At 50.0% G+C, this 27,906-nt stretch overlaps 1 protein-coding gene across 6 annotated transcripts in view; it reads right to left on the bottom strand.

Annotated features, from left to right (window-relative positions):
- Positions 1-27,906, bottom strand: part of TMEM229B (transmembrane protein 229B) — a 40,447-nt gene extending 12,541 nt beyond the window's left edge. The window contains exons 1-3 of one of the 6 annotated variants that reach the window (XM_049706421.1): positions 27,347-27,599; positions 24,577-24,714; positions 2,201-2,382 (exon numbers count right to left, since the gene is read on the bottom strand). In XM_049706421.1, coding sequence (XP_049562378.1) covers positions 2,201-2,327 — 127 coding nt within the window. In that variant the 5' untranslated portion in view covers positions 2,328-2,382; positions 24,577-24,714; positions 27,347-27,599. Of the gene's footprint in view, positions 1-2,196; positions 2,383-3,704; positions 3,817-24,576; positions 24,715-27,346; positions 27,600-27,701 lie in introns of those variants that run through there. The other 5 variants (XM_049706420.1, XM_049706419.1, XM_033429979.2 and 2 more) reach the window with 5 other exon arrangements.

The raw sequence follows: 27,906 nt of genomic DNA on the forward strand, positions 1-27,906 counted from the left end.
CCAACACCCCTCAGAGGAATCTCTGATCCAAAACAGCCTCCCCGTCACCCACATCATCCCATTTTAGTCTTAGCGCTTTCACTTTCCGATATTTCGCTACGTGTTCATTGTCTGTCTCCCCCAATTAGAGTGAAAGTTCCACAAGGGCAGGGCTCTGCCTTGTTCACTGCTGGGTAACTAGTGCTTAGAACAGTGCCTGGCAGTAAGACCCACTGATACCTGTGAATGAATGGATTGATGAATGAATGAATGAATGGGCCCAAACAGGCGCAGGCCCTTAAACACTGATGAGAGCAGGTATAAAGAGCTAAAGAGCTCAGCCTTTCTCTTCTCCTCTTTCTTAGGAAATATAGCCTTTAAAATTTTTTTATATCTAGCATTTTAAAATGTCTTTCTTTTTCCTGATTACAAAAGTGACATTTGCTCACAGTTGAAATTTAAACACTGCAGAAAGGAATGATATAGAAAGCAAGTCCCCCATCATCCCACATCTTAGAGAAAATCACTTTTAGTGGTATGTGGTGTACTCATTGAGAGTTAATTTAGTTTTAAAAGAAACAAATCCATGCATCATAGAAAGAAAAGGCATTCATAATTCCAGCAAACTAGCAGCCATTATCATTTCCCCTTTGCGATCTTTTCTCATGTATTTATTTTACAAGTTACTATAATGTACTTATCCTGTAACCTGACACTTTCACTCATTACATCATAATCAATTTTTCCAAGTTGTCATATATCCTATGTTCTCCTTATTATAATGGCTGTGTAATATTCCACCAAGTGGAAATCTATAATTTACTTAACCTAGGTGTTCAACAAAGGGAGAACAACTGTTTCCCATTTCTACTCTGACAATGACACCACAAGAACATCTTTCTTATGCCTGTAACAAGAGAATTCAGCCCTTTTCTTTGCTGGAACTATTTCCTAAAGAAAGATTTCTTAATGAACAATTCTACAAGTGGTATCACTGAACAAAAGGGTACAACTGTTTTAAGGCTGACGATGTAGGTTGTTCTGGGGAATTCTGTGTAATGCAGGGAATAGGTCTCCGTCTGAGTCACCGCGTTCCCACAGTGGCCTCCACGACCATCTCTCTACCCCCCACCCCACTCCCACAGTCCAGGCTCTCTCACACCACCCCGGCTATAAATCAACTCGGTAACACACTTCCTGAAAGACCCTCCAATCACAAACTGATTTTGCAAGCCTCGGTTGACCGAAAAATAGATTCTAGCCTTGAGTTTTAAACTCTCAACTAGCAGTGGAGTCAAGATCTATCTAAAGCTGAGAAATACCCGGTTACCCTTTCCCGCTCTGCAAACTCCTACATAGAAGCTAAGGGCTCTGGGCTCCCATGGACCAGTCCAACAGCTCCTAAAACTTGTCCGAGTACAAACCCACCAGCGCTCCCTGCCCTGGTTTCCAGGGGAGCTCTCTGCCTGCCGGCCCCCGGTCCCACAGTGGGACTGTCTGTCCTCTTCAGACAGAACAGCCTTTAGGCCGGACAGCCTCTGGGGCTTGGGAGAGCAGCCAACTGTCATTTTTTTAAAGCATCATCAAGGAAAAGCCAGAGGCCGAGGCTGGAAAGAAAGGCTATGTGAGGACAGGTGAGACTCCCCAGCCAGGGGGCCCCTCGCCCTACATGCCGCTCCTCTGGACTGAGGAGGAGATATGGCTGAAACATGGCAGAAGCAGCAGAGAACTTGCTCCTCTTGACCCCCTGGTGGCCACGCTTACGGCAGCTAAGGCGCCACAAAGCCTTCACCATCCAGTGCCCTGGATGCTCTACCCAAGGCCACACAAACCACTCATGGCTTCTGGGCAGAGTCTGGAAGCCTAGGTGAGATCCAGTTCCCACTGCACAGAGGTGAAGCCCAGGGCCCAAAGCACCCATGAGCATACAGATAAGAAAGAGAACTGGGGAAGATGCCATCTCCTAAGTGCTGGGTGTCTCACATCACTCATGTCAGCCCATCTGGGTCTGACCCAGTTCTTAGAGGCCATGTGGCTATACAATGGCTCTAGCATGTGACACGGCCTGAACTGCTGGAAAACCCCCTCCCATTCCAGGACCATAGCCCTGTGACAGGCCCTTGGACCGGAAGCAGCCTCAGAACTGGAACCTTCAGGCCTGTGCCCATGCTGCTGAGGCAGGAAGGGCCAGGGATCCCCTGGGAGCCAGTAACATACTCACTTATCACACCCTTGAGTGCGCGGCTCCGAACAGACATCAGGATCACTGTCCAGGAGTGTCCCGGGTTAACCTTTGTCCCGGTGCCTGGCTGGGCCTCGGTGCCATTCTCAACAGTGTGGGCAAGCATCAGCCCCAGGGCTCAGCTGATCCTCGGCTAGTGGATGGGTGGCTTCCATTTGTCCCTGGAATTAAAGAGGAGGAGTTCATTAGCTTAAACTATCCCCAGCTCCGAGCCACCAGGCCAGCCAGAGAGGCGGCCTCGAGGCAAACACCACAGCTCCGGGCTCCAGGCTCAGCGCCTGACACTCATCACACCCAGGCCATGGGGCCTCTCCTGGAGCCTGCCACCTCCTCTCTGCCATCCTGCTTGCCCAGGTCTGGTTAATCCGGAGATGAGAGCCTGGAATGGATCCCAGGCAGTTCACATGGGGGCTAGGACTCGGTGCTTCTTGTGCCATGAGTGAAGTGTGTGCACACTTGTAAATCTGAGCAGGGATATAATTTTAGAATCCAGCTCCATTCTCAATTTAGCTTCAAATTACACTCTCACCTTCCCCCTGTAGTGGGTACATCTGTTCTCAAGGGCGGTCAAGAACCTCACGGAAGACAGACGATGTAGAGCATTTGTTTTAGCATTTGGGGAGCCAAGCACAACTACACGTGCAAAAACAAGCACACCAACAAAACGTGTGCTAAAACCCTCTACCCGCAATCCCACTGCCCTCATATTTATTTCATTTTATTATTTTATTATTATTGTCGAGACCCTTCCTATTAACATCGGTAATTGACTATAAGCTGATATAAGTCTGACTTTATAATGCCCCTTGCCACATACATATTTTTAATAGAGCCCTAAGACTTGACCATCTGATAGAGACTTCGACATTTTTTTTGCTTTAATATGAAGGTGCTGAAGCTTCCCTGAAAATCCCTTGGATAAACTGTACCTTCTGCACGAGCCCAGGGACAGAGATCAGATCCAGCCCAGCCCTACAGAGGGATGGACCGGCTGCTCAGAAGCTGAGAATAGTGTGTGACCAGCGGAGGGAATTGCCCCCATCCGCCAGTGGACGACCAAGCAGGGTGGGCCACAGAGGCACCACCCTGCGCTGATGCCCATGGCCACCCTCCTCCCTCCCCCAACCCCCCAGGCTCTCTGAGCAGGGGTGACTCGGGCTTTTGCTCCCAAAGGTGACAACTTGCGAGGCAGCAGGGGAGCCAAGAGAAGTGAAAGTGCAGGGCTTGGGGACCTGAAATTCACTGTGTGCACCTGTGCTTGCAGGCAGGGAGGGCATGCACCCCCGGGTCTCTCCCCTGGGCCTCTGCACTGAGAGAAGTGAAGGACAGAGTGGGTGAAGTGCTGCGGGCTGCTGTGCTCTCCTGGCCTCTGTCCCTTCCCAGCTCCTCCACAAACAGGAGCCCCCAACCCTGCCCCACCCGTCCCCACCCCTCCCTTCTCCCAGCCTGCCGGGCCATGGGCAGGGATCACCCTGGAACATACCTATCAGGGGCATGTCCAGCGCGCCCTCCATCTCCAGCACCACGGTGACCCTGTGCCTGGGGAGTTCGATCCCCCCACGGGCACTTCCCCTTCTCTGGGCCCTAAGCAGGCCGCATTAACAGCACTAGTCAAAACCAAACAGAAACAGAAACCAAAGCCCACATCCTGGCAGCACAGCCTGCTGGTCGCCACGGTTAGCCCTGGGGGCCCGAGGCTGGTTAGGCTGCCGCCCTGGCAGATGAAGCGTGGCAGTCAGAACAGGCTCCCTCCTGGGGCCAGCCTCACGCTGGACACCTCCTGCTTCCTGGTCTGCAGGCTCTTCCCCCAGGGGAAGAGCTGGACGAGGAGGTGATGGGGTCCCACCTCTGCCTCCAAGTGCACAAGCTGTCCCCAGACCCCTCTGACACCCTCTGGCCCCTTAGACCGGGTCCCACGGTGTAGAGGGCATGAGGCTCCCTTGAGGACAGCATGACCTGAACCAGAAGTTTTTGGAGTAGAGGAATGTGTGAAGAGCCCTTATACAACTAACGTGTGGTAGTACTTGTACTTTTTCAAGTATATGACCTCTCATAATTCTCCCCAGACTCCTGCAGGGAAGGCAGGAATTATCCTACCTCCCCACCCCCACCCTGTCCCCAGCCCTGCTGCATTTTAAAGATGAAAACACTGAGCCTCAGGATATTAAGAGATTAGGCTAAATCCATACATTTGATTCAAACCCTGGTCCTCGGGCTCCAGAGTCGCCCCTCTTGCCATATAGCATACCTTCAAAGTGCTTTCCATCCCAATCTCATTCTCAAGGCACACATCTGCATGCACTCATCCTTCATTCGGTGTAATCTACTTAGTTCATCCTGTAAGCAGCTTATTTGTAAACGTACAGCCAAGTCCGTCCAGCTTCTCCTTCAACATGTCCCAATGCCCCAGAAGCTTGAAGGGGCAAAGACTACCGTGCAATTTCAAGCCCTCTCTAACTGCCCTCCTCTGCAGCCCACCATACCCACTCCTCCTTTGAGACCCTGCCCCCTCTTCATTCCTTTGTGATGCCATCCTCCCACAGCCCCCCAGGTATTCCATCACTGATGTTCCCACAGGACTCTGAACAGCCTCCTATTGAAACATATTGCCCCATCTTAAAATGATTATGTGTCTGTTTCCCCCTCCACATGATGAATTCCTTGAGACCATGAAACTTCTGTTGGATGGAGGGACAAGCAAGGTAGACAAGGATCCAACTAAATTACTGGGTGATTGCAACATCCAGTGTTATTAACCAAACATAATGATGTCTGGTGTTCTCTAATTTTTAGGCCACCATCATGGAAGGGTTCTCTCCCACAAAGCACCATAAATGTTGGTTTACAATGGGCAGGGCTGTCTCTGGAGACCAGGGAAGAAAGGAGGGTCCTCGCTATCCTTTCTCCCACCTCCAAGAGCCATCACCCAGGCTGAGAGGTGAGGATAGATGGGGTGAGTGCCTTGGGTCTGGACAGTACAGAAGACATGTCACATGAGGAGGGATGGGGCAGGAACAGAGCGTTCTAGGCATCCCGGGAGACACCGCAGGCTTTCATATGGGCAAGGAGCCAAGCTCAGGTTCAGGTCAGAGAATAACAGTGCCTATTCTGTTATTTCTGCAATGTGCTGGCACTCTCCAAAGAAGCGTCCAGTTTCCATATATGTAGGATTCATTTCCCAAAGAGGTTTAACCAGCAGCTGCTGGCAGGAAATTCCCTCTGCATCATTCTCTCTCCTCCCCTATAACTATTTAAGGTAAGCTGGGCTTGCAGGATTGAATCTCTGCTTCTCTGACCGGAACCTCAAAATCAAATCTACCCCCATCCACCACCCTTCTCCATGGCCTGGAACCTAAGAGTGAAGCCAGGAAGTGGCAGGCAAACACTATCCCTTTTTCTCTCCTATTCTCCTCTTCCCCAAATCACCCCACCCAGGTGCCCATAGAGTAAAGAGAAGATGCCCCAGAGACCCACTGGGGAGCCCTCTGGTTTTTCAAATCCTCCCCAGTTCCTCCCTTTTGACCCAGAACAACTGCTTTTACTTGTCCTGTAGTAAGACCAGCCCTGAACACAAGTGGATTGGCAACTTCCCAAACCAAGGAGTGACCGTGCTCAGCTACAGATGCAATTGGAATGCCAACCCCCCCCCCCCCGACCAGGGGAAAGGCTATATCTGGTCAGCTCCCCCTTGGGAGCAAGGAGACCCAGGCCCTGGGGCCTGGCTGGCATGCGGAAGAAAGGGTGTAGATAGGGGATGGACCCCCCCCTCCCGTCCACTGGGCCATGTCCTTCCATTCCATGCCCCTCACTCTGGGCTTGGAATCTGGGTTACCCTGCCTGCTGGACATCTCATCACCCTCTCTTCTGTCTCACCTGTAGGCTACCCTGTCCTGACAACCTCCTCTTCTTCCTTCCTCCTCCCCATGCAGCCCACTCCACCTGACACACCCCTCCCAATGTCCCCCCCTGGAACCAACCCCGACCACCCACCCCCTACGCCTTAGAGGGTGGCCTCTGGCCCTGTGCTCCTTTCCTTTCCCTCCCATCCCACCCCCTGGCACTGTGTAGCTGCTGCTCACTGCCTGAAAGGCTGGACAGCTGCTGGGCTCTCTAATTAGCTGCCTGGCTGCCATCCCAGAGCAAGGCATGTGTTACTGTAAAGAGCTGCCTCACCTCCCCTTCATCAATAATCCCCTGTGCAGATCCCATCAGGCGGCAGCTGAGGGGCCCTGGAATCCTCATCACGTGAGACCAGCAAGGCTCCTTCTGTCAGCTGGACAGGAACAGGCAGCGGACTCACAGCCTCACCCGCAAAGTGACCGGGAATTTATGTATCTGCTTTCTCCCTATGACGGCCCACATCCTTCGGATGTCCCACAGGTGAATCCACCGCACCATGCCTTTGGAGCAATGGGGACCCTGCCCCTTCATTGCCTCCCCGGTGGAGGCAGAAAGAAGCCCAGTTGGTCTTTCGGAGGACAAATCTGGAGCATCTCAACAGCGCGACTCCCAATGCCCTACTTTTCACAGCTTGCTACAGCCGAGCCACCCCCAGAGATTTCTAAACAGCCAGGGGACCCGGTCCCAGAAGTCCTGTGGAGGCTGGTTTGTTTATACGAGGGGTTGTATTCCAGCAAAGATTGACTACCTGGTGAAGGCCAGGCACTGTACCCCGTGTGAACAAGACAAGGTTCCTGCCCCCTTGGTGCTCACAGTTCTGTGGGGAGACAGACAATAAGTAAGCCAGCCAGCACATAGTGTAATGTCTGGTATCAGGCCACGAAGGAGGGCAAAGGCCTGGAAGGGGAGAGAAAGAAATTAGATGCAGGAGGGCGAGTCTTAAACTTCTCTAAGGATCTAGCATCAGGGCCTACATCAGAAAGACACAAAGAAGCTTCGCAAAGAGCTTTGGGAAAAGCATTCCAGGCAGGGGGAACAGTAAGCGAAACAAGCTAAACAAGGTTGAGAAACAGCCAGAGAGGCTAAAGTTTGTGTAATTAGGGGTCAGACATTCCCTGCCCCTTATCGCAAGGGTCCTCTGGTGATCCCTACAGGGCCAACTAGGTCAGGGCAAAGTGCCCAACTGCCAAATAAATGTAGCTAGTCAACTGAAGACTCTTCTTGCAGGCAGGGGCTGGAAACCGTGAATTCCTCATCAGCTGTTGCTTGGCAATTTTATTAACACATGAAGGGAAGGTGAAATCCTTTGACTCATGGCCTGGAATTTCCATCTGTCTCTGATCAAAAGAATTTAAGTAACTTCACCGGGTCCTCCCTAGCCTGGGTGTTTCACCTTAACAAGAAGGTAAATATTCCTTTTTACTCCAGGTAGTTTGTTGGATTTTCTGTCACTTACAATCAAGAAACTTCTAACTAGCACAGATGATTTCTCCTCATCTGGAACACACCTAGCTGGCACGAGAGTCATGTATCTGAGCACCACCTACCCATCTCTGCTGCTGTGAAAACCAGTGGCTCTGCCCTTTGCAGACAGTAAGGGGCAGAATCTCAAATAAGAAAGTCGGATGCCTGGCGTGGTGGGTGAATCTCAGCGGGATGGCTATAGCTCTGGGGGCTCCAAATCACCCTGATTTTGTCAGTTCCCCTTGACTTACCTGGTCCTTGCCAGCAACTAGCACACCTTGACTTCTGAAAACAGGACATGAGAAAACTAGTAGCCTAGAGATGAGGCCCAAGCCAAGATCAAGAAGTGCACAGAGAGATATTCTTCTGAAAACTGCAGAACTGCACTACCCAGTTTGAGAGCCACTAGCTACATGGGACTCTTTAAAATTTAACTTTAAAAATGAATAAGATAAAAAAAGTCAGTTCCTTCGTCTCACTAGCCACATTTAAAGTGCTCAATAGCTACATGTGGCAAGTGTCTACCATACTGGACAGTGCAGATGTAGAACATTTCCATCATCACAGCAAGTTCCACTGGACATTGCTCTAGAACTTACCAAGGGTGACGAGAAGGCTGCCAAACACGCAGACCTAAAGCTGAGCTGAGCTTCCTTGCTCTTGGAAATCCTCTTTCTTTTCTGAACAGACACCACTGCCCTCATTCTCTCCCTCAAGCCTAGTTAACCAAGGCTGCCACTGTGAGATGGGGGAGGATGAACGCTTGTTCCAAGAAAGTCACTGTCTACTGTCTGAAGAGTGACTTTTATCCAAGAGGCCAGGAGAGGGCTCTGGCCATTGGTAAAATGAGGCCAGCCCTTGAGTCTCTGGCTATAACTCAGTGTAGGGGGTGCTGCTTGGACTATTTAAAAAACTCCAAACCATTTATTGAGTACCCTCTATGTGCCAGGCAGGTGTCACACAGGTCATCTCATGAGTCCCCTACATGAGCCCATGAAGCAGGCATTAACTCTGATTGACAGGAGGCAAGGGAAGCTCAGAGGTTAAATGACAGCTAGAAAATGGGAGGGCCAAGGGTTTCATCAGCACTTTCCCCCTGCTACACCATTCATGGGAGGTGCAGATGTGCAGACAGGAATTAGGGGACTTAATTTACCTATGGCAGTGGGCCACCTAGAGCTGCCCTTTTTTCTCAGGGCAGACAATCTCATGTAAGCTGTCCCTTCCAGCCTACTCAAGCCCACCCAGGGGCTTGGGAGAGCTGCCTTCCAAGGGTCTACCCATGAAGTCCCGGTTATTGAAAGACACCACATCAGAACAAAAGGAAGGCCACCAAAGGAAGTACAGAAGATAAACCCTGGAAGGGGGCAGGGGTCAGACATGTAGCATTTCTCCTGGCCAAAGAGGAGAAGGGCATGATCAAATTTTTTGTTTTAGAAAGCCATCTGGACCACGAGTTCCTTACCTTTGCATCCTCATGTCCTGGATAAAATTTGACATACGGTAGGGACTCAAAATCCAAGTGTTGAATGGAGGGAAAGGCACGGGGGCAGGTCCTCCAAGAGCGAGGGGCCTGGCCAAGAGGAGCTTGAAGGGCAGGTGGGTTGGGGGGGAAGACCGAGAAATGAGTTGTTCTGGGGGCGCCGTGATGGGTGCTGTTTGCTCCATACATGACCCAATCTGACTGTCCCTTTTCTTTAAGTAATGGCCCAGAGGAAAGGCCAGCATACACCGGGCTGGGCACTGACTGCAGCAGGCCCCTCTACCGTGGGCCTTAAGCCCAGCAACCCTGGCCCCTCACTCAGCCTCTCGCCAGACAGCTTCATCTACTGTGGAAGTACCGAGCCTTGCAACACTCTCAAATATGGCTCCAAACAGCACTTAGGCAAGAGTAATTAAAGGGAATGTTATCTCAGTCAGGCTCTCATTAGGCACGTAATTAGACTGCTGAAAATAATTAACATTCCTTTTGACAAAGGAAGCAGAGGACCCATTACATTCACTAGGACGCCTCAGACCAGCCTGAGGAAGGCCGAGAAGAGAACTCATCACCTCCCAGGCCTGCACAGGACAGAGTCAGCATCCGGGAACCTAGACCGGGTGGCGAGTCCTACCCTGGGCCAGGCTCCTGGGTGAGTGGACACAGATGGCAACGGACGCCTTCATGTATGTATTACAGATAACAATAACACACTCATACAGGCTCACAGAGAAAGAACTTGAAGGAAATGTATGACTATATCAAGATGGCAGGCCAGGGGCCAATGCCTAAATCCCCCAAGTCCTAGAAAATGACAGAAAAGACATTTTCTAAGAAGAATAAATCCATTACAGCACCAGAAAGCGAGGGAATTATATGGGCTCCCTGAAGATGGAAGCAAATGAGAATAAACAGATACAGAAACCACAACCCCCAAAATAAAACCATGGAATAATAATAATGACACTCACACAGCACATATATGTGCCAGACGCTGTTCTAAGCACATATTATCTCATCTAACCTTCACAAAAATCCTTTGAAATACAGACTATTATTTTCCCTGCTTTACAGATAAGACCCAGAGTTACACAGCTTTCCCAAGGTCATAGTGCTAGTAAGCGCCAGGGCTAGGATTTGAACCCCAGCAGTGCGGCTGAGGATTCTACACTCAGTCAGAGGAGTGGCTCTGCAGGGTCCAAGGGTCCAAGAGATTAGGGGCCCAGGAGAGGCCCTGAGTGGTTGGTCATAGGATTTGGAGGAGCCAGGCAAGCGGGCTCCTGCCCCACCTCTCCACCCAGGCTCCTGCCGGGACATTAGGGTAGGGAGGCAAGGGGACACGTAGACTGCTCCTGCATCCCCAGCAGGCACATCCCACCCTCCTGTCCACAACCAGGGGCAGCTGGCTCTAGAGCACGGAATCAGGTTTCACACAGAGGTGACTAAAAAACCTGAAAATACAAAGGGAGAAGAAACACAACCAAGACTTACCAAACATTTGACAAAAACCAAAGCAACCAAAACAGCACTGAATTAGAGAACAGAAGTACCAGCTGGAAAACAAAATCAATAAAGTCACCAGAATGAAATGTTTTCCAAAGTATGATTAATATCCTCTGAGGGATAAGAGGGGCTACTGAGTCTATGAACCCAAACGAAGCTGTTGCCAGAAGAATGATAAAGATCTCAGAAATGACGGAAATACACCATGGTTAACCACTTATCTCTGGATGAAAGAATAGAGCGATTTCATTAAAATGTTTCTTTATATAGAAAAACTATTTTTCTAAACTTCCTATATCAAACATGTGTTACTTTCAGAATCGGGAAAGTTATTTTTTAAAATGCCTGGTGCGAGGTAGGTGCTCAGTGAGGGGGTAGATCCTGCCCCCTACACCAACCCTTGGCCCCATCCAGACTGGTACATAACTTGCTGTCCCCCAATTTCTCCATCCATGCTCCTGTCTCCGGGTCTCTGTGCACACTGTTCCCCTCCTGGAATGCCCTTATCTATCGCTACTTACCCAGATTTGCCTGTCCTTTAAGGCCCAAAGATTACCCTTGTTAATGAAATGTCCCTTCATCGTACCTAACCCACTCTGATCCCTCCTCCCCCAAACTCCTAAGGGCACTTAATTCTCCAGGGTCATAGGACAGCTCTCACTGAGCTGTCCTGTGGGGTCACAGTACTGACAACTTACATGTCCTTTACCTTTCAGTGACCAAGTCTTGTCTCCCCAACTCAATGGTAGGCTCCTTAAAGACACCGAGAGGGAACTAGCTTTCGTCCCATACCCCAATGTGCCCAAATAAAGCTGAGAAGCTTTCGTAAGAACATTCTTATGTGTCAGTTGAATGAACGACGAATTAGCTTCCGATCCTGGTGGGAGTAGAAAGAGGAAAACTATTGTGGAAATGTGGTTTCTCAGCAGGGCTGGGCACAGCACAGCAAGGTCCTCCCACGTGGGTGATGCCCTCGAAAGTGGGTCACCTGGTCGCAGATAGCTTGACCTCCCATGCCTTGCCTGGGATCCAGAAATACCTGCAAACCCAGGGTGGATGACTGGTAAATCTCAGGGCAAAATGTGGATAAGGAGTAAGACATTTATATGGTCTTAGGTTGTCTCCCCACAGATTGCTTATTAGTAGCGAGGAAAAATGAGTAAATGCACAGTGAAGAAATCGGACACCTTGACAAAGTGATCCAACTTAACATCACACGTAAGGGGCGAATGGACATCCGGTGCCTCTGGATGTAATACAATGAAAAAGATACAACATCACTCATGTGTATGCTAGCCAGGAGGGTATAACTCAGTCTAAATGTGAGGCAACAGCAGAGAAATCCAAAAGGAAGAACATTCTATTTTTTTTAAAGGGGGAGGAGGAGGCGGCTATATTCTTAAAAATGTCAATGTCATGAACGACAAAGAAAGGCTGAGGAACTGTTCTGGATGAAAAGACTAAAGAGACATAACAACTAAATGCAGTGCTGGATCCTGGACTGGAGAGGAAATAAATGCTGTAAAGGACGTTATTAAGTCAATCAACAAAACTGTAAGACAACCAGCAGATTAGATAAAAGTATCATATCAAAGTTCAATTTACTGAAGGTTCTGTGAAACAATATCCTTATTCTTAGGAATCCACACTGAAATATCCAGAGAGAAAGGGCCATGATGTAGGCAACTTACTCTAAAAAGGTTCAGGAAAGGACCTCCCTGGTGGTGCAGTGGTTGAGAATCCACCTGCCAATGCAGGGGACATGGGTTCGAGCCCTGGTCCGGGAAGATCCCAGATGCCATGGAGCAGCTAAGCCCGAGAGCCACAACTACTGAGCCTGCGCTCTAGAGTCCGAGAGCCACAACTACTGAGCCTGAGTGCCACAACTGCTGAGCCCACATGCCTCGAGCCCATGCTCCACAACAAGAGAAGCCACCGCAATGAGAAGCCTGCGCTCCACAACAAAGAGTAGCCCCCACTCGCCGCAACTAGAGAAAGCCCATGCGCAGCAACGAACACCCAACGCAGTCAAAAATAAATAAATTAAAAAAAAATAAAGGTTCAGGAAAAAGAGGGAGAAAGAGAGAGAGAGAGAAAACATAAATGATAAAGCAAATGAGGCAAAATGTTAAAAAATACTGGATCTGGATAAAAAGTATATGCGTGTTCTGTACTATTCTGGCAACTTTTCTGTAAGTTTGAAATTACTTCCAAATAAAAAGTTTGGAGAGGGACTTCCCTGGCGGTCCAGTGGTTGGGACTTTTTGTCTTCCAATGCAGTGGGTGTGGTTTGATCCCTGGTTGGGGAGCTAAGATCTCACATGCCTCGTGGCCAAAAAAACAAAACATAAAACAGAAGTAATATTGTAACAAATTCAATAAGGACTTAAAACAAAAAGTTTGGAGAAAAAAACAACAACCAAGGGGTCCCTTCCATTAGACAGGGTGGGGTGGGGTGGAGCAGACATGGAGGGTGAATCCAGGGAGGACATTTGTCCTCATGTATCTACACCAGCCCCAAAACTCCAGCCCTGTCACAATGTCCCTCACAGACACATTTCCTCTCCAATGGGGCCCTCCCCTTTTCTTACTTCTCCACCTATTTACTCCTTCCTCTACCCAAGATCAGCAATCTTCCAGGAGGCCGCCCTATCAGTACCACAGGACAGAACTGGTTAACCTTTTGCATCTACTCTTATATGTAGTTAATATTTTCTGGAGGTGTTCTGACACCTGTTTTGTCCACAAGCCCATACTAACGAGTCAGGTTATATTTTTTAAGCCACAGCCTTCTAGGTGTTTCATGGTATTTCATTTCCACCCCCGCCCCACCCCCACCCCCGCAAATTTGTGGTCAGTCCTATTCATTCTGTCTGACTTTAGGCCTTTAGACCACGTTCATCCCTTCTGAGATCTCATGCAGGCTTTCTAGGGTAGATGCTCTGTTTCCCACACCCCACCACCATCACCACCACCTAACTCCAAAGTAAACCCCCTGCCCTCCCCTCCCCTCCCCACACACAAGCACAGCCTCCCTCCCCAGGTACTATGAGGAGGGGTAGCCACTTTAAATAATGCACCTCTTTAAACAAGAGGCAGCTGATGGAGTCTCTTTAAGCAGCCTCACTGCAGGAAAGGGAATCGAGCAAACCATCTCATTGCACAACTTCATTTATTTATTAATTCAGAAATCCTTATATGCATCTTTTATGTACAGACTACTCAATGCTAAGTGGGTTGGAGTATGAAAGCTGAAGCACGACAGTGGAAATTCTACTGTAGCGTCAAATAGCAGAAGCCTACAAATAATAATAGCCTCCATTCTGACAGTGCCTTTTACTTAAATGAACCTACTTCAAGTTTATCTCATTATTCACGCATTCCTTCACACGCTCCTTAAACAATTACCCAGGATCTATGTCATGCCACCAGGTACACGCAAAGACCCAAGAGGCCAAGGGCCAAGCTCGGGCCACAGGTGGCTGACTTTCTAAGTGATCCTGGATTGGCCCACTAGCCACACACTGAGGGCACCAGCCACGACGGGACACCAGAGGAAGTTATTCTAAAGAAGAGAAAATGAGTGAGAATCAGAAAGAAGCTACTGTGGCTTCAGCGCACAAATAAATGTTGTTTCTAAGTACATGATTTTATATTATAATTTAGAATTATATTAACTTATTTTTAATTACCTAGGGGACCCTAAGCCTGTCAGTGCTGAGAGCCTCTGAAGATCTTAATCCAGCCAAACAGTAAGTAGAGGTCGCAATCCTAAATGCCAACAGGGGTCAAGCAGCCACCGCGAATTAGCGAAGACTCCAGAGCTATTAAGAAAGCAGGACTGGGCTTCCCTGGTGGTGCAGTGGTTGAGAGTCCGCCTGCCGATGCAGGGGACGCGGGTTCGTGCCCCGGTCCGGGAAGATCCCACATGCCACGGAGCGGCTGGGCCCGTGAGCCATGGCCGCTGAGCCCGCGCGTCCGGAGCCTGTGCTCCGCAACGGGAGAGGCCACAACAGTGAGAGGCCCGTGTACCGCAAAAAAAAAAAAAAAAAAAAAAAAAAAAAGAAAAGCAGGACTGACAGGAGAGATTTATTGTGGGTGGGGGAGGAGAGGGAGAGAGAGAGGGAGTGGGGGAGAGAGAGGGGGAGAGACAGAGAGAGAATGGCATCCATACTTCTGACTTGGGCAATAGCGGGCTCATTCCCTGAGAGAAGAGGATGCCGGCAAAGATGTGCATCGGAGGTGACCCACAATGAACTGCATTTCAGATGCTCTAAGTGTGAGATGACCACAGGACTCTAGGCTGGAGGCAGGTCTGGGACCCCCGCTGGATGGAGCAGCAGAGGGGAGGACCCTCTGGGGAGAAGGTGCAAGGGGTGACATCTGGGGCCGGCAGAGGAGGAGGTACTGTGAAGGGGCCTGTGGAAAGGCCAGGGAGGGAGGAGGACACCAGGAAGGGGCCCCGCCAGGGAAGTGGGGGCAGGAGAGTGTCAGGGGTCACAGTCAACGGCAGAGGCAAGCCAGACAGGGACCGAGGAGGTTTAGCAGAAAGAGGTCCCTGGGGACCATTTAAGAAGGAGGTGTGACTGCAGAGGGAGGTGACTGAGACAGTGTGGACAGATGACTCTTTTGAGAAATTTACTCGTGAAGGAAAGGAGAGAGAAAATCTGCTGGAGATGTAGAGATGGGGGCAGGGGGAGGCATCCCTTCTCCCTTTCTCCTTCCTTCTTTCCCAGGTAAGAGAGACCTAAGGATGTTTCAAGGCCAAGAAAAAAATAAAAGACACACACAGCGACGGAGAGCTTGTGGCTGGGACATACATTGTGGGGCACACATGGCTGCTCTGGGCTGTCCTGAGGTCATGGGGAGAGCACAGCAAGCCACAATCCCAAAGGCCAAGGACACGTGTGTCATTATAATCCCTTTACAGGGGCTTCCCTGGTGGCGCAGTGGTTGAGAGTCCGCCTGCCGATGCAGGGGACGCGGGTTTGTGCCCCGGTCCGGGAGAATCCCACATGCCACGGAGCGGCTGGGCCCGTGAGCCATGGCCGCTGAGCCTGCGCGTCCGGAGCCTGTGCTCCTCAATGGGAGAGGCCACAACAGTGAGAGGCCCGCATACCGCAAATAAATAAATAAATAAATAAACAAAATAATAATAATAATCCCTTTACAGAGAGGAGACCCAGGTAGCCAGAGTGAAGGTCATACAAGTACTAAGGTGCTGTGGCCCAGACCCAGAACACAGATCTCCCAGTTCCTGGTCCTGGTCCTTCTTCCAGACCAGTTGTTCTCAATGGGGCCACCCCTGGGATGGCGGGGGTAAGGGCCTTCTGTCAGCACCATGGTGGGTGGGGAGTACCACAGGTACTTATCAGTGGGGACCTGGAATGCCAGACACCCTGCAGTTCCCACAACAACCCACAAAAGAACCCCCCCACACAGATAACTTTAGAACATTCCACTAGGCATTCACAGAGGTGAAAAGCCCATTCATAATTATCGGCATCTAGAACAAAACTCCCTTTCTGAAATAAACAGAGGATTTTTGCATGGTTTTAACATATACTGACTTGTCCAGGAATGCCACCGGAGTACAAGTCGAGGGGATACTGTACTGTGTGTTTGGAACTTTACCAAGAGTGGTCCACCAGCTGGGAAAAAGCCTCAGCGTCACCTCTCCTGGTATTTGAGTCACCCACACAACACACCTGTATCTTGTGGGCATTTGCAGCTGTTACATTCTCAGTGATTCTATGTACAGGTTCAAGCATCTGACTCCTTCCTTCTGTTTTCTGTTGTCGTGCCCAAACAATTACATACTGGAATATGTGATATTGTATTATAATTAACTTTTCCTTTATTTCTCTTAATACAGTTTAGGCATATGGATTTTTTTTTAATTTACGTATACAGGTATGTCATATTATCTATGAATTTTATTCGGGGTAATTAGGAGGCATTACAAATAATTGTTCTAATAAAAAGGGGCACCATCCCAGATTGTGGGATGCAAGGGAAACTGCAGTGCTGAGGGCAATGGAGGGGTGAGTAGAATCAGGGTGGCTTCACACGATCAATCCCACAGAGTAAATTCAATGGTCTTTCACAGATATTGACATGAAGTTCCTGAACGATGGGTACACGACGTGGTCAACCCATGGGGCTTAAGACAACTATTCAGTTGGGGACCTTTGGGAAATTTCATCTCCACGATTAATTTAAATTATACTATACCTCAGCATTTTCCAGCACGTAATGACAATAGGTAGAAGACCACACGTCATCTGCAGGGCCCAGGGAAATGACAAATGCTTGACTATCTGGAGGCAGTGATGTGTTTAGAAGAAGTCAGAGAACTAGGTGCCAGGCTTGGTCTGGGGAATCTCTTCTTAATGCATGAGAAGATGAGTAAACAGTATGTAATAGGTTAAAAAGGCAGGCCAGAAATACTTAGGGCTCCGAATCTGAGAGGGGCTGGTTATTTAATGGGAGGGGAAAGGTGGCCTAAATTCCCATAGGCATGCCCGTCACTGCCAAATAGGGATGAAAGGTTAAAAAAAAGTGTCCTTCAATCAAGATGGGATAGCTAACTGATTCATGTGTCCTCCCCATCTGAGGACACCTGGGGACTGGGAAAAAAGGAACAGCACAGCCTGCTGGCTTGGATGCTAATGGGAGACCTGGAAACAGGGCTTTCTGAGCCTGGCTCTTCCACTAACCCTCACAACTCTATTACCTCTCCTCTTGGTTTCCTCATCAAAAAAAATGAAGAAAACACAATAGAACACTTTAGATTCCACCACTGTACATTCTTCTGTTGTTCTCATGTTCTCCCAGGAACACTTGTATGTGTGTGTGTGTGTGTATCTTTTCTTTTCCTGTTTTTAATTTTAAAATGTCAGGTTGAAGCAGCCGTAGGGATTAACAAGCAGATTGACTCTCAAATGAGTTACTGCATCCCTTCCCAGAAGGAAGTAGAGGAACCTGGCTCACTTGGGCTCTGAAGAAACACCCAGATGTAGGACATGCATCTAGGAACGAGTTTACAAGTCCCTCTGCAGAGCTGACTCAGCCAGGGGGCCAACAGGGCCCTTCCCCCCACCCCCAATCCCAGGATTAAAGTGACGTACATGCACCCAGCAGTCACTCCCACCCTGAGGACACATCAGTTCATCCCTGAGATGCCACAGCAGCAACAGGGAAGCCTTCTTGGTTTAGGAGTCAAGCAGGGCTGGGACTAGGGTGAGGGAGAAGTCACACTTGCCTCAGCACAAAACTTAAGGAGGTGCCAAGAAAGACTTACTAATCAAGATAAATTATATCATAATGCAATATTTAAAAAAACAGATTGGAAAACCAAGGCGTGGGCTATCATACTGGAACCAGGGCCAAGATTAGAGCAAGGCCAAGGAGGCGAGGTCACGTGAGGGTCTGTGATGTTAGCACAGTCCCGCATCCCAAGGACCTATCCACCACTTACTGCCAATAGCATCTCTGAAGAAATACCGCACAGAACCACAATCTCTGGTCCCAAACCCTTGGCATTCAGAATTGTTTAGATTCTTTTTTTAAAGGTAATGTAGAGCACATCCAGTAGATTACATAATCCCCACAGCAGGGTCTGGGGGCAGCACCCCCAAACACATGCACATTTCTGCAGCCAGATCTATGAATATTCACACTCTGCCTAGTAAAGAGACTGCCGGTGGCCTCATGTTCGTCCAGGTCAGGATTTGTCATCACACGAGTTAAAGAAAAGCCTTTTGGTTTTAGAATGTTTTGAATTTTGAAACTGCAGATAAAAAAGTGTGGGCCTGAATAGCATTACATTACGTCTCTTAAAGAAAAAAGGCGGCAGATTGGACCCAAAACTTTTGTTATAAACTTGTACAGAAAAGAGAGCTGCAACGGTCCTCAGCAGTGATCACCCAGAGGAAGGCGATTTCTAAAAGTCGGTCAAGCCCAGAGCAAACTTAAAGCATTTCCCACCAGCCAACCAACCAACTGACATTGTTATATACTGTGTGTGTGTAAAAGCCTGTACAGAGTCCTGGGCTGTACTGAGACATACTAGACACGGGTCCAGCCCTCAAGAGCTGAAAGGTTAGAGGAGACTGGAAGGTGACCAAAAATCATTGAATATTGGAATCTGAAAAGGGCTAATCCACACCCACACTTTAAAAATGATGAAACCGAAGTTCAGAGAGGGCAAAGGCCTTGCACAAGTTAGAAACAGGAAGTGAGTGGCACAGAGAGATCAGACTCAGGTGTGCTAAAACTGCTCTTCACTGCTCTCTGCATAAAAGCACATAATAATTGCCAATTTAGTGAGGAAATGAAAAGAGTTGTAAAAGATCCCAGAGGAAGTGGTTTTGGTCAAACACACCTTTGCAGCAAAGATGGGTTCCGACTTCTACAAGGACTGTAATTTGGGGAGGCAGCAAAGCAGGGGAGGGACCTCCTGGCAGGGAAATAATGAGGTATGGGGCGGGGCGGGCGGGTGCATGGCGGGTGAGTTGGGCATGTGGGTTAGGCTCTGGTGAAGGGCACAGAACGAGCAGTTAGAAAAGCAGGTAAAGGCAATGCATAGAGAGCTTAAATGCCAGAGTGAAGAACTTACAATTATGTCCTAAGGCCGCATTTCCCAATCATTTGAGTTCTGCCTTCATGATTTATGGCTGCCCACAACCCTCTAGGAAGAGGCAGAGCATGGCTATTTAAATGAGCCCACTCTGGGGTCAGATTCTTTCCATCTGAATCCGGGCTCTGATGCCAACTGTGTGACCTTGGACAAGCTGCTTAATCTCTCTTTGCCTCAGTTTACTCATTTGTAAAATAGGAATAGAGAAGTACCTCCCTTGTAAGAGTTACATGAAAGAGTGTTTACTGTCCTGAAAACAGTACCTGGCATTCATTTTAAGTATTCAATAAATGTTAGTTGTTGTTAATTTAAGTTAAATTTGTAGTTATATAGGTACTGTAGCCTTATCCTAAGCTATAATATCCATGAAATCCTGGGCTTCTAGTGACAGCTGTGGTTTTGATGATACATAACAAGAGGGTCCATCAAAAGTGTTAACTAAGGCAGTGAATACAACAGGTAGGACGCTCCCAAGCTGGTAAGAGGGCCTCCAAAAGAACCACCCAGGAAATCTGATATCTGACCTTGCAACTGAAAGGACAGGGTGGACTGGCATCTGACTATACCTGAGACACACAAGGTGTGAGACAAAAGCTGGCCATCTGCTGTGGGCGGAGCCAAGGGAGCCGGCTGAGCTGGGGGATGGGCCTGCATTCCCAGGTTCACTGTGCCAGAGGATGTGTGATTGTCTCCTTGGGCTAAAGTGGGCCACAAGCAAGTGAGGGCTGGCAAGAGATCAGAGCAGGTCTTGTCCAGGAGGGCCACTCGGACAGACAGAAGGACCTTAGCCGGAAGGGGCTGGAGGTGAATCGCGGATTTTAGGGGCTGAGGAGAGAACAGTGATCTAGAATAGTGGATAATTTGCTCTTTTCAAGACAACCAGGAGTAAATGGTCCCAGCAAATGTGGGGGAAGAGTGTCTGAGAAACCCATGAACGTGGCCACAAGAAGAGACTCAGCATTAAGTACCTGCCAAGCCCGGGAAGCTGGGAGCTGGCAGACAACAGTGCTGGCCAAGTAAGCCCTTTCCTGTCCCTCTCAGGCCAGTGACAAAGGACTGGATGTATTAAGTACTGAATTGAGACCGTTTGTGACTTAAAGTGACCACAGGACCTCCTACCGCCTACGAATGACCCAGAAAGTTATGGGGCCTGATTGAGTTTTCCTCCCACGGCAGGGAAACAATTAATCCCACTAAATCAACATAAAGGTCCAGCAGGAGACACAATTAAGTCGTGTTAGTGAGTTAAGTCATCCCAATGAGTCATGTTTCTTTACATTCATTAGAAACATAGCTATTGAAATGAAATGTTTGTCCCTTTACCAACTAAAATCATCTCTCAATATTCCCAGTGGTATGGTAACCACCATTAGAAATCACTGCTATAGGGCAATAAGGAACTCAGGAATAAAGCAAGGCAGGTATGGACAGAAAAGATGGGTTTGGTGGGTTCAATGGGAACTCATTTGCTCCCCAACCTTGAATACGATGAAATTAAAACAGAAGATGTACCGATGGAGAACAGAATCCTCGGACAAATGGCTTGCGCAAAGGGAAATCAAGGCGGCCCAATTTCACGAACAGAAAAGCTGTGACTCCCTGAGTTCCTAGGCTGAGCTCATAGTATGATCTCGCTCTTTTAAGTGGAGCTAGGGCAGCAGAGGGAGATACGTTCTCATTGACTCTGAGTCATTCGGAAGGCATCAGCCCAAGTCCTCCGGTCCCGGAGCCCTGGAGGATCCTGGACTGACCCAGGCCCTGGCATCAGCCACATGTAAGTGCAGACTCTAAGACATACACCAAGGCACAACTTCCCTGCTGCCTTCACTTGGGGAAAGCGGAAGGACGGGGGTGGGGTGAAGTTGAAGTTTTAAGACAAGATACAAGGGGTGTACCTCATCATTTAGGAGATGGCGTGTATAAGGGTGAACAGACGCCACCCCTCGGCTGCCCCATTTAAACAAACGAGAAATGATCCAACCTAGTCCCCCTTCCCAAGAAGGGACTTGCTCCAACTGTATCTTAGTCCCCTAACTTCCAATTTGGCTTCTTTCTCCTTCAACCCCACCTCTGCTCTCCCAGCTGTGACTTCCTCCAACTCCAGACCAGCTGAGTTATCATTTGAGAAAAAACCAAAGTATCCAGATTCTACTAGATGACCCAAGCATGACTGCTGGAGGAGGTGTTAGAGAATATCTCTTCCAACATTCTCATTCTACAGACAAGGAAACGAACTCATGTCACATGAGCTGAGACAAGAACCAAACAAAGTCCCCAGACCCCAGCACAACGCTCCATTATACACCGTCATGGTAACTCTCAAAGGAGGTCAGCTCCCCTCCCGCAGGCCACCACCTCAATCTTCATTCCTCTTCCACAAACACCTCAAAGTGGTAGGAAAGCCCCAGAGTTAACTTGCCTAGAACGAACAAGGATAAAAGAGTTGAGGACCATCCCGATGAACTGGCCGGTCACCTTTGAATGGAGTAATCAGCAGCCACAAGTACTTCCTCAGAAGAACAGGATGGTCCAATGCTTACCGTACTTTGCAGAGTATACCTGGGACCAGGAGTCATAATCAGGGTCTCCACAGCTGGACCATAATGACGGGCAGGGGAAGGCCCAGAAACTAGGTTGGAGGACGAGGCCCGGAGTCAAGAATCTGCTAAGACGAACTACTATGACTAGTGGAAGGAGGGTGACAGAAGGCAAAATGCTGCCCAGACAGCCTATCAAGCAAGAGAAAAATCTGGCATCCAAATGAAATGGGGTTTATGAGACATATCCCTATGCCAAGCAGAAGTCTGGTCCTCTTACAGCAAATCCCAGGCCATCTGGTCTGCTTCCCCAGTGCAGGGTACCGACCCCTCTCTTCCCAAACATTCGTCAGGATATTGTTTTTCAAAGAAGAATCTCAATTTTCATCTCCTTTTAAGTAGCTGTGTTTAATCCACACCAGCTCTCCTTCCTATACTTTAACTAACACCACCTCCACTTTACTTCCTCCCCAGCGTTTGTTCCACCATGCTATCCAAGGCTACTGAACACAGTAGCATCAGACAGATCTCAGTTTAAATCCCAATTTGGACTCTTGCTAGCTGTGTGACATGGGCAGTGACTTTATCCTTTATCGAGTGCTTAGCCCAATGCCTGGCATATAGTAAGTATTCAATAAACAGTGGCTGTCGTCATTATTATTGCTATGTTCACTGAAGCCAGCTGAAGCTCCCTGTGTGGAATTAAATCCCAGAGGGCTGACATGGGCTGTCCAAGGTCACACGAGTGAGTCAGGGAGGGATCCCAGATTTCCTAATTCCGGAAGCCTTCGCCAACCATCAGCTCCTGCACAAACAACAGCATTGCCCAACAGCCTAGAAATCTGGGTCTCTGATCATATCCAAGTACCACAGCTGATGATGTAATAGGTACTCGCCATGTGCTGGAAACTGGGCAGGCTATATGAAAGCTTTAAGGCATCTACAGATCAGCATAGGAAGGTCATCTCCTTGTTTGTGGCGCAAAAACACAATTACAAAATGAAAGTCTGGAGCCGCTGCTTCTGTTTCCCACTGGTGACAATATTTCTCGTCCGTATTTGCTTTCAGAAGGTAGATGAAAGTAAGACCACTGACCTGGCTGCCTTATTCCTGGCTTTAGAAAGGCTTTTTTGATCGGGAATGAGGCGGGGTGTGGGTCCTAGGGACTGAAGACTAAATGGAGTCTGGCCAAGGACAGCTATGGAAAAGAAGATGGGGGCTGGCAGTGGTCCCCACCGTTGCTCCAAAGAACTCCAGAACTCCAGAAAAGAATCCTCTCTTTGTGGTCCTTCAATCTCCTTCTTGGCTGGCATCCCTAGCTCGGGGCTGGTGTCAAGGCCTTAGGAAAACTCAGGGTAAGTGACCTTTCTGATGAAAACGGACCATTCCAGAAACTCACGTGACAGGAGTGCCTCTTAAAAACTGAAAGGAGGGCTTCCCTGGTGGCGCAGTGGCTGAGAGTCCGCCTGCCGATGCAGGGGACACGGGTTCGTGCCCTGGTCTGGGAAGATCCCACATGCCGCGGAGCGGCTGGGCCCGTGAGCCATGGCCGCTGAGCCTGCGCGTCCGGAGCCTGTGCTCCACAGCGGGAGAGGCCACAGCGGTGAGAGGCCCGCGTACCGCAAAAAAAAAAAAAAAAAAAAAAAATTGAAAGGAAACAACAAATGAATGAACCAGCTAGAAGGCCTTCGTCATTCAAGTCCAACTACGAAAGCAGTCAGAAATGGCTAATCCAGTGTGTCCTGAATGCAGGGCTTCTGACGTGGAAAGGAATGGCAGAAAGAGCCCTCTCCAATTACGCCCCCGATTTATTAGATCTCCCTATGGTAAGTTAGGATTTAACAATGCAAGTCTTACTTTGTTTTAACTGCCATGCTTCCAGAGTGAGCAGCAAAAAGGAGCGATCTGAGGACCTAAGTCTTGCCCATGTAGACTGTCTGCCCTAATTCCAAGGATGCTGTCCCTCTATAATACCAGCCACACTGAGAGCCAAGAGCCCTCAAAGGGTATCAAACTCCCTGTTGGGGAGCAAGCAGAGTAAAGAACCATGGGGAGCTGGATGTTCAGAAACAGGAATTGGCAATGACTTTGGTTACTCCTCAAATTGCCAGACTTGATGGTGACCGACCCCAAAGGCAGAAGCACCAACATCCGGGGAGGGTGGAAAGTTACCTTTCAGAACCATCCTCTAAGGGACCAGGGGGCCAATAGCACTCACTCTGTGACCTCGACCCCACCAAATCTATACATAAAGGAACTGATGTTAAAATGAACATTGAGGACAGCCTTAGGGCGAAGCAGAGTGGGAGTTCACACCTGCAGGATGGATGTGAGCAAAGGGAAGGGAGCAGATTCTCTTTTTCATCTGGGAATGGGACAGAGAATGGGATAGATTCCTTATTCAGCCTCAGTTCTATCTATGGCTGTGAGTTGCAGGGGTGAAAACCCCTTCCTTTTCCTTGAATCACAGCAGCATGACACATCCCACAGCTCAAAGTCTGAGGCAAATGTACATTTGAAATCAAACACATAGGTACCTAAATTCTCTCAGTGCATCTTTATCTCATGATGAAAAAGTGTAACCAGTGGATCTCCTCCGGTACTTAACGGTAAACATTCTTAAATCCCAGGAAAGGAAAACTTCCCCAACACAGACATTCACACACACCACAGCCAGTGTGCTAACTCTTAGTGTGACTCAGTTTCCCTCCATGGAAGCCACAGTCAAAAGTAGCACCTCCCAGCCCTTCCCCAGAAATCAGCTTAGACTTTACTTTTCAAATACAAAGCCTCTGACTTCTGAGAGGTGGTGATGGAGGAAGCAGAACACCTGGTCAGTAAGGCTGAGTTTCTTCTTGCTCAGAGCATCAGTATCCCTTCCGACATTCCCTCCTTAGCCAGGTGTTGCCACAAAGGGAGCTGAGAGTTTGACAAGTCAGAAATTATCCACACCTTAAAAGGAATGTTCCTGGAACAAAAAGTAAAAATAAAAAAATAACCCAAACCACCTTGTCTGTAAATTGGGGGTGGGGGAGGAGTGCGGAGGAAAGTAAAGAGATACAAATTTGAAAACAGTCAGGCTGTGCCAGGGTTAGATTTCCCTTCCCTCAAGGACAGCCAGATCTGATACGGCTGCTGATAAGGTCAAGTGGCTTCACTTTACTGCCCTTACCCAGGTCTCAATTTATAACATCAGCGTCCCCAACATCATCAGAGACCCTTCTGAGAGCTTGGAGGGTGACTGTCACCGACATCCAGGCTGGACACCATCTACTAGAAAAAACCCTACTAGGAAGTAACCTGAAGGTATCCAGAGAGCAGAGGCAGACAGAAAAGCACTTGCTGCCCATAAGCGCCTTTCTGATTAAAAACTTACACTTTTAAAACCAACATTGAGCTTTCCCTATCACAAATGCTGTAATGTAGCCCTTTCCTGCAAAATGACACCTTTCCCTTTAGAAACAGTATGTGAATCTGATACAAGTGAAATTAAACACAGTATAAGGCTCCCTAACTCATTTAACATCTTTCATTCAAGAACCCAGGGCACTTAAGTCACTTTATAAATGTAAAAACTCATGCCTCATCACTTTAAAAGGGGGAGTCGGAGGGAGTATCATTTTCCCATCTATGGTCAGTACATTTGAGTAACAGTCCATGGAAAAGCCCCTCTCTCACCACTGGAGGTGGGGAGGTCAGGCCTCTATACCATTATCCTCAGCTCAGAATAGCTTGGGGATTAACCCAAAGGGGAACTGAGCCATAATCAACCCTGCCCATTTAGAGGGGAAAGGGCCCTAGAAGTGGGGCGGGTGGTGCTCTCCGGTCTAGCACCTGCATCTGACTTCAGCCACAAGGTCCAGGGCCATATAGAGCTATAGCTCAGGGGACTTCATTTTTTCCTGCTATCCTTTACTGCTCCCTCCCTTCTGTACCTTTAAGTGACCAAAGTCAACACTAAATCAGCTTGTAATTTCCCTCCAAGGATGAGATAAATAAGTTGGCCCACTCTCTACTGTCTCCCCAGTTACTCAACTCTGTCCCCAAATATAAAGCCTAGGGGAGAAAGGCCAAGCCTCATCTCAGCCCACCCCTCCATTCCTCTAGGGTGTCCTGGGAGGCCCACCTCTGGCCCAACCACTCACAGCATTAGTTCAGTCACAGGAGCAGACAGGAGAGTCACCCAGCAGTTCAAACCCCCCCGCCCCACACACACACACACACACACACACAATCCAGTGCCTTCTGTCTCCACAGGCAAGCAGATGTAGCACTGCCTTGCAACCAGGGGGAAAATCCGACTCTCAGAGGGCTGTCTTTTCTAAGAGGAAGAAAGGCAATGGGCAGTCCTGCCACAGGATGGAAGCCGGTGGTCACATGCAAGCCAGATCAGAGCTGGAGGCACCTTGTTCTTGGAGACACAAGGTCGGGGACTGGGGACCTGGAAACTGGCCCATTTGTTTTCTAGAGAGAAAGACACTGTATCCCCCATCCCTGCCCCGGGAAGGCTCTTCAGCCCTCCCCTTGACCCCTCTTCCTGGTTACAGCAAAGAGAAAAACCCAGGCCCCCTGATGACCCAAGTCTGAAGGCCAGAATAACAGCTCCTTTGCTACTGGGTGCTGAGAACGCAGGAGAATTGGTGAGCTGAGCCCCCAAGGTTATGCTGGCACAGCTCCCCAGGGTCCTGCTCTTTTCCTCCTGGGAGGGCTCGAAGTGGCGTCAGAACAACCTGCCACCCTAAGCTCTGTACCTGAGGCAAACAAACAAACATACCCCCCAAGGAAACTGTGGAGAAAGAGGGAGACATAGTCCAGGGCAGGAAGGGAAGGGGATCAGTTTCTGACTGGGCACAGAAAGAGGGAAAGGAAGACACCTGGGAAAGAGGCCAATATCGCCTTCCCCTTGCTGTAATGGTCCCCATCCCAGCCCCGCATCTCCCACAGAGGACCGGAATCAGGGTGGGCAGATGGAGAGCTGGCAGCCAGGGGGCTGGGAAGGGGAGGACGCCTAGGTGTGCAGTCCACCATCACCTAGTTTTTCTATGCACCCTGGAGAGAGGGTTCATCTTGGCACGGTTCCCTCCCCTTCAGAAAAGTCCTCAGCCTCAAACTCAGGAGGGTCCGTGGTTCCCACTCCCAAGCCTCTCTAGCTTCCACCCAGCCTGACGCCCCCTCCGCTCCCCTGAGGCGGCCTAGGGGATGCTCTCCGCCCGGAGGAAGAGGGGATGTCAACCTTCCGCTGCCGGAGATCCCCGGCTGACCCCTTCCCCTCGCATCTCCCCAAGCCCCCTTTGTTTCAGGCGGTGAAAGTTGCCAGGGTGCACCCCCTTCCCCAACACGCCCCCCTGTGCGCCCATCCCCCTCAGGGAATCCAAGCCTGGGCGCACCATCTAATTTGCGGCTCGCTCTCGAGCCGGGGCACCGCTTCGAAACCGAAAGCAAAGAGGAAGCGGGATCCGGCAGCGCCCCCAGCCCCGTCGCCTGGTCTTCCCCATCACCGCACCATCGCCCGCGCCCCCCCGCACTCGGCGCTGCCCGCCCCGCGCGGCCACCTCTCCCGGCGGCGGAAAGGCCTCTCTGCGGGCATCGGGGGCACCTACCGGTGCGGGGCCGGGGCCGGGGCCGCGAGCAGGGGCAGGGCAGGGCCGGCCGCCTGCCGGGCGCAGGTGCGGCCGGGAGCGCTGTCTCCCCTGCTCGCTCCCGCTCCTCCTCCCGCGCCGGTGCTCGGGGCGCTCTCCTGCGCCGCCTGCTCCCCGCCCCCAAGCCCGGCGCTCGGGCTCCCCCCGCGAGTTGCCGGCCCTGCCTCCCCCACGCCGCCGGTCCTCCCGCGCGGCGCCTAGTCCCGCATTGTGTGTCGGCCGCCGCCGCGGCGGTGCGGAGGTCGGGGGGCTGTTGTCGCCGCTGCCCGGGCAGAACGGAGCCGGCGGCGGCGGCGGCGGCGGCGGCGGCACTCACCCATAGTACGGATGCGGTGCAAACTGCACATGCTCGCGTCTGACAAGCGCTCTGCCTCCGGCCCCGCTTAACTCCTTGCTCGCCCGCTCCCCCGCTCCCCCGCCGGGTCCGCTGCCCGGCCGACCGCACCGCCTCGCGCCGCCGTCAGTCGGCGGCGCCCCGGGCGCCTGGAAGCGCGCCCTCGGTCCGGGCCGCGGCGCAGGTG

This window comes from Orcinus orca, chromosome 2 (assembly GCF_937001465.1).
Source record: "Orcinus orca chromosome 2, mOrcOrc1.1, whole genome shotgun sequence".
NCBI classification, from domain to species: Eukaryota; Metazoa; Chordata; class Mammalia; order Artiodactyla; family Delphinidae; genus Orcinus; species Orcinus orca.